General features: G+C 36.2%; 1 protein-coding gene across 1 annotated transcript in view; it reads right to left on the bottom strand.

Moving 5' to 3' along the window:
• Positions 1-7855, bottom strand: part of LOC109468176 (MAM and LDL-receptor class A domain-containing protein 1-like) — a 14783-nt gene that overhangs the window by 6596 nt on the left and 332 nt on the right. The window contains exon 2 of the mRNA XM_019766432.1: positions 7269-7661. Coding sequence (XP_019621991.1) covers positions 7269-7661 — 393 coding nt within the window. The remainder of the gene's footprint in view (positions 1-7268; positions 7662-7855) is intronic.

Raw genomic sequence — 7855 nt, 5'->3', positions numbered from 1 at the left:
GGTCCGGAACCCGTTATCGAACGTTATCGCGGCCCGGGTATGATATAAATATATATTATATATATATACCAAATGAAACTAAAACCCAAAAATAATGAATTATAACCATGCTATAAAACCCTTTTGTTATTTAAAACTTTAAAACAACAACCTATTAAGTTAAGTTTTTTCCACACAAAGGAGATGCTTCATACCATCAACGGTGCATTCGGAAGAAAACGAGATGTCATCGATAGCAATCGCAGAACGATGGCCGTACCCGATAATTCCTTCAATGATGACCTGTTGAAATGAGCATCGAAGAAAACTCTTGACGTATCGTTATTTCAGCAACCTACAGGGATGGCCGTGAAAACCACCCAAAGCACCAACATTTTTTATTCGTAATTTGAATTTCCCCGTTTCCTCATGATGCCTTAGTTATGCAAAGTATGCACTGAATTTGTCATTGGTGAACCTAATACCACATAGCCAATTTACCTGAAAAGGACTATTATCTCCGAAAGAGACCTCTACCATTGCCCAGTCTTCGGTAGCCACGGCGGGAGACGTCCAAGCAACCCTCTCACGATGGTCATGGTAGTTTTTTGTAAAGACGTTCAGATTGCCAAGGTTTTCACCAAGGTTCGAATAGTAGAACGTCATCTGCAATGTATTTTTGCCATATTAGCATTAGCTTTCGGCTTATGTTAGCTTATGGTCTTATAAAATTCCTCAAAAATCGAACTCATCATCCTTGTCAGTTTCCAATTAGCCCTCGGGCATAAACTTTTAAAAGGTTCTAATCATCTTCTAAAAGCACCTGAAGAATGATAAAGACCAACTGACCGTGTCTTGTAAAATACTTCAAGTTAAACAGGGACAACAATATAGTACATACATATTTAGCACGCATGTAATTAATACATTGTACATTGATACCGTACATTGCAGACTTGTGTTTTAGACGGGACTATGACGGATCCGATAATTCGTGCGGTGTCAAACGGTTGATGTGACGGTGAGGCTTGCAGGAACATGTATTTTCCGTTACCTGAAATGTACATACAATACACAGCTTACACCATAAAATCTAAAAAAAAAACTTTTAAGTCTGGGTAACAAAACGTCTGTCTCACTTTTGCATCTTCAGAATAGTATATAATAATAGAATAGTATATAAGCCAAATTTCGATAAAAAAAGTTCATAGAATTAGATTTTATTCACCTGATCCAGAGGTGTGATCAACAGAAGGTAGCAAAGTGGATTCTGAGTTTACTCCGGAACCTTTTGACCAGTTAAAATCATCGTCGGTTTCTTGAATCCACTCACAGGTTCCCTTGTCCTCAAAGTCACATGAAACTGGTGGCCTTGTTTCTATGTTAAGGGTGTCCAATCGTGAAATCAAAAACACCTAAAGTTTATTATACAGATATTCAACGGTAGACAATCAAATTCAATAATAGAGTTTAAAATGATCAAACTGTACAGACGACAAATCAACAAACCTGTAAACATACATATCTATGAATACAGTCATAATGGCTCATTTAATCTCACACACTAACACAAATACTGTCTACATTCTGAAGTATAAAATGCAGTACACAGGACAAGTTCTCCAAACCAATTTATGTAAAATTTAAAGATGATCAACTTACGAATGCAATGTTGGTGAAATGTGTCATATAATTCTCCCTCAGGACATAAAGGTAATTCACCTGTAAAACGCATATAAAACAATATTTAGTAATTTTAATACGACCTTCTTTAAAAAAGTAGAACTTTAACTTTTTTAACTGATTCTCATCAATTATGCAAATTCTAGAAATTTGGTACTGACTTCAAAACGGTGTATATAATGATGTTTACCTCCGAATTTTCTGTAGTTAGCTCTTTAAACAAGATAGCAATTATGTTATAATTGTGATAAGGTGATCATAAAATATCAAAACAGAAAGTCCCGCAGCCATACCATATCAGCAGGACCATACCAGCAAGACAATCAATTACATACTAGCGTTTTTCTTTGCAAACTCTACCAAAACATAATCTTCGTTGAGATGGCTTCAAATCTGGAATATCTCTAATTGTATATGCGTATAGCCAGGTTATCGTTTATCTACAAATACAAAAGGTGGCACGCGTAGGTACAAATATTATATTATATATATATATATATATATATATATATATATATTATATTATATTATATATATTATTATATTATATTATATTATATTATATTATATTATATTATATTATATTATATTATATTATATTATATTATATTATATTATATTATATTATAAAGATGTTTAGATAAAGAATGTTACCTGGGAAGACAAGCTAAAATGGCGCAGTATTGAATCAGTGAAATAAGTACGTCTAAAAAGTTCGACCACTATAAAAATCTACCATTATAAGTATTATAACATAACACAAAACATGATTTTGTATCCATGTAATGAGCTCGCTCCCGCCTATTTTTCGTCCGTAGTGCGACGACGCAGGCTCGCTCTGGCTCTGTTGTTCGTAGTAACGATCCAGCTGGTAGATTTATACAGTGGCTTCCCACTGAGAAACGTAGAGTGGGACACTTTTGTTAATGTTAGAGGAATACGCTGGTCTTGCAGGGACTGTTCTAGTGTCGGAAATGAGGGATCTAGTGTCGGGAATGAGGGACAGAGTGTATTGGAATAATTCTATTCTTTATCAAGTGTACCTCATGATCACCGGGTGAAATTAACAGCCACTCGGTCTGACAAAGAAGCTGACACACAAGAGAAACAATGATGTTAACCTGCAACAATTTCATAAAACCCAATTTTGTAAAAATAAAAAAAAAGAAAGTTGCTGGGCTTGTTCCTTGATCTTTAACCTGCCAGAAAGACCAACACAATATTCTAGTCAAATATCTTATATTTGAGTAAATACAGAATCCAAGTTCCATAACAAAATACTTCTTCTAATCTAGATAATGATATTTACATTATCAGTAAAAAAAGTAGTTTGGCATAGATGATTACTGAGAAGAAGATTAAAAATGAAAATTTAGGGACATAAAGTCTAGCAATAATTTTGACACACACAAAAGCCAAACAACCAAGGGTTACTACCTGTGGCTGTATATTTATACAACGTCGTCGTCTATAACACATTTTGTTAAAAGCAAGGAACGTTGCTAGGCATAACTATTCCTGGCTGATTTCTATGATTTCGTACCCTAACCCCTTCACAAAAGAAACACAACAGACTACAGATCAATCATTATAAATGTACGTACAAAATGCTTTTTGAATGTTTTTGTAAACAAGCAAGGTTCTACGCATGCGGACGACCATTCAAAAATTTTAAATTTAAGGCCTCTCAGTCATGCAAAGAAGCAGACACAAAGCCAAACGAACATCTATAGCTCCGCTACGACGATGCATCCGAGCAACATTTTTGAGAGAAAACAAGGAAGGTTACCATGCAGTCTCTTACCAGCTAATTTGAATAACATCCTAGATTCAGAGAATTATCTCAATCAGCAACAAAACAAAGAATCTACATCCAAGCGCACACTGGTCTAAAGAAAGACTGTTATGAAAGTTCAAAACGAGATGCAACTCCAGATGTCTTACTGACAGATGTTTGTGGTGGGAAACTAAACCAATTAACAGAGAAGGAAGCATTTTTACGACTCATTTGCCCGTGCGTACAGTCTATCATGAAGCTATGCTGGACAAAGCGGATTGGAGGGAGACGGTCCTTGACCGGGAACCACTGAGCTGATGATGATAAAAGTCTATCTGAATATTGCGAAAGAGTGCCCTATGTAATTATATAGGGTACATAATTACATGGTTTATCTATATGTATTTAATTAATGCTTATCCTATCAAACTAAGTATGAATAATCATTAACTACCGCGTTTTGCCATATTGTATCGATTTACTGCATATTTGGTCCCTTATGAAATATTTGTATCTAAAACTGTCAATGTTTTTTTTCTATTTTACATATTTGCCGGTAAGGCGTTTAGGCAATGCTTGTTTGTTGCCCCGCTACCTGGTTTATAACCACAGAATTCTATGTATATTTGCAAAATTTCACATTTCTAAAGCTATACCGATATACGACTTTGAACTAAATTCTAGCTAGCAGGAGTCAAACAGGTAGGGTAATCAACAGATCATATAGTTTCCCTACAACTGTTAAAAGTCATAAATGCGAAGCAACTTACAACTACAAACTGCAAACTATAGACCCGTATCGTATATTCTATATGACTTGAACTACTTTTTTTTGCTTGACAACCGGACTAGTCTAAGTACCGAATCAAAAACAACCAGTTTACATGTAGGTGAACAAAAAGGTAGCAAACTAGTTTAAACATTTTAGCATAACAAATTTACTTCAGTCTCATGCTTCATATTATTAGTGTGTAAACTGTAGACATAGTATCAGTTTTATTTAAAATTTACTGGTATGTCATATATTCAATGCTACATGAAGTATGTCAAACTTTACAAGAAAACTTAAAAGATTTTTTCAACTTAAAGCGCAACCTAGTATTTAAAGCTAACGCATATATCATTGATATACACAGGAAGGACAGAGGTTAGAATAAAAATATGGAATTTCTTTTTTATTAGAGAAATAGAGAACAAATACAATAGACAACTGACGTATAGAATGCACCGTAGGCACATCCCCTGTGACAAGATTTACTATCTTTAATGACGGAACTGTAAGGGAGGGATTATGTGCTTTTTTTAATACTGGCTGTGATTTTTCTTTATCTACATACCCTTATCTTACTATATGTCGTGAAAAAGTTCAATAAACTATTAGTACTGCTGAATTGAAACACCTTGAAAACAACATATAAAAATAGATAGCTGAAAATAGCGCTCTCTAAAATGTAATGTTAAATGCGGTACCAACGGAGACGCGGTATTGGAGAAAACCAGAGGCAGCTGGCATTTTGCTAGCTACATCCACTTTACAAACAAATGAGGTTACGATAAGACAGCAAAAACAATGTGAATGTTGGAATAGCCCTTGGTTACTATTTGGCTTTTGTCCAAATGTACGATAAACAATTGTCATTGATGAGTTTTTGAAGAGCTGTCCCTAACAAAGTAATGCAAACAAAAATAAGAGCTGCCAAGTGGCGTGCAGCCACATGCTTCCCAGCAACATTTTTGGTTGTCTGCAAAGCAAATGCCGTTATCTCGCTTTGAATAGGGTATTTTCCAAACAGTATATCATGTACGACTTGTTCTATAAAAGAAAATGGCATGAGGCCAAAACAGGCTTTTGAAATGGTGTCTATAATCATGACTGTCTTGTTGTAAGGCGGTAGTCCAGCGTAATGGTACCATTAACAGAAATATGCAGCCTGTGCGCCCATAATCTGTTGTAATATTACTTGTAAAAGAAACTGTAAAGATTAGGCAAAGTTTTAATAACAGGCTTTCCTCTCCGCGTTTTAAAGCATGCAACCCGGTTAAGATCTTGGTAGCACTATCACTTCAACTTTTATATTATTGTCTGATAACGACAGAATATGTAAATATTATCCAAAAACTACAGTGGAGGACGACATGCACTTTATTTTTTATTGCACTCATTACAGCACCGAAAGAGGGAAGTTGTTTGAAATGGTCACCAAAATGTTCCCTAGCTTTATTCACCTTCCCAGCCTACAAAAAGCTGCATTTCTATTAACACCTCCCAATTCAGACCTCTCTCTAAACGACGGACATTTCATACTCCACTGCACAGAGAAAAAAAAACCAAACCAAACAATAACTATATCCAAAGTAGCATTAGCATTACGTATTATCATATTTTTATTTTGTTGTCATGTTCTTGCAATTAGCAAATCCTGGATTAGGTTCTGTACAGCGAAGTCGTGGGTAACACCTAAGCTTAAAAACGGCAAGATGCTTTCTAACAAGAAAAAATCTACCTCAGGAAACAACTTAGAAATAAGATCAACAGGGAGGTCAAGAGAGCAAGGAAAAGCTACTGCAATCAAAGAATGAGAACCCAGGGAAATGGTACCAAGAAATAAAAACTATACTCAACATACAATAGAAATACCTTTCTATCCACATCCCAGGCAACGAGACAGCGGATAACAGGTTAATTACCAACTTTATCAATAGACAGTTCTCTGAAGTGACACAGGGTCACCCTAGACCGGACCCCACTCAGCTACGAGCCTAATAACAACCGTGTGAGTACCCACCACCTGAGATTCACCCCTGAGAAGTTTATCACGTTCTGCGTAAGTTGAATGCATAGAAAGCGCTAGGCCCAGACTAGCTCAGTACCAAAATATTGAAGGAGATTTTACATGAGCTGAGCAACCTAATCGCAAATATTCTGAACACATCCTTGATCGACTGAACCTCCTTGGAGAAATTTATCTTCTTGTTGATGCGTTTAATTTTTTTGGAGTTTTTCAGATGCATTCTTCGTCGCACTAAAACAGACAGGCTTGTAACATTCAGATTAAACCTTTCTGGCCGGTGTTAAAGTTACGTTTAATTTTGCTTTGATTTTATCACTAAACACGTTTTCAAAAGACTTCTGAATTGATGTTGTATATGTATTACCCACAAATGCAATACTTTCTAGTGTTTCAAACTATGTAACAAACCAATCACATAGAGACTAAAGCTCAGATAGCAAGAAATGATATTTATACTGTGACAACTATTGCCTACCATTTTTCACTGAAACAACCTTGAAAAGAAAGTTGTCAATCATTGTACAAATAGTTTTGTTTTAGTGTGGACATCACATAAACACAGCCACCATCACATATGGAATGAAATGCATCACTGCATCATAGTAAAAGACAAAACATTCAATCAGAGCCTTGTCTTGTCTCCTCTCTGGCATGGTAACAGATATATTTGCTCATTTGCGGCATGTTATTGTTGACCACTGTCAGAGGGCAGCAAAACTTCTTTTTTATTTCAAAAATCAGGCGAAAATCAATACGCGCGCTGATGTCAACCATAAAAATCACGTGCTGTATCCTTGCGAAAAACTTTGATTTAACTTGATATAAGTCAAACGATACAACAGTTTGAAATAAGAGGGGGAAACAGAAACATTTTGAATGTAACAGAAATCTCATTTCATATATGTCTGGATTGATGATTACATTACGGCTCTGTGAGCCTACATATATGGTCTATATGTATTTTTTTTAATATTAGCTTTGGCTAAATTGGACGGTGATATGTCTACAAACTAAATTCATTAAGAAATTTAACTCACCAGCACAGTATGCCATCGGACAAAAAGGCGTCGGTTCCAGCTCATACACATAGAACAGTCCGTGTGCATCCGAGCACCGTTTAACTCTGATGTCCCACGAAAATGTACAGCAGTCTGTCCCGAAGCCGAGATTGGCACACGCCGTTCTGTTGACAATGGCGTCGGTGGTTGGAAGGCTGCCATTCATCCACACCGGTGCTTCTGTACTACAAGACTCCACATCGACACAGCTAGTGGGGATTTCTCCTCCCGTGTAGCTGGTGAACCTGTACCAGTCCTTGTCTAGGTAGATGTCACAGATGTCCAGATCTGGGTCAACCCTGGAGGCAGCACTGGTTCGTCTGGCTTGGTTTATGGTACGGTAGGTCATACAGGGGTCTGTATTGCCATAAGCTGTAATGGAAAAAAGTCCAATTTTAACCACAGTGTTTATAATGAATAACGGTAGAATCTTTTATATAAAAAAAGAGTGCCTGTGTTGTCAAAATTGCATTTTCTCTTGTAGGCCACTCTAAGAATAGTACACTATTAGGGTTCTGAAATGCTATGATACTACCATCTTACAACATTACAAATCAGTAACGCAA

The sequence above is a fragment of the Branchiostoma belcheri genome, unplaced genomic scaffold (assembly GCF_001625305.1).
Source record: "Branchiostoma belcheri isolate BF01 breed outbred unplaced genomic scaffold, Haploidv18h27 scaffold194, whole genome shotgun sequence".
Lineage (NCBI taxonomy): Eukaryota > Metazoa > Chordata > Leptocardii > Amphioxiformes > Branchiostomatidae > Branchiostoma > Branchiostoma belcheri.
Note: the sequence above shows the minus strand (reverse complement) of the source record. Positions and strands in the feature narration are given on the sequence as shown.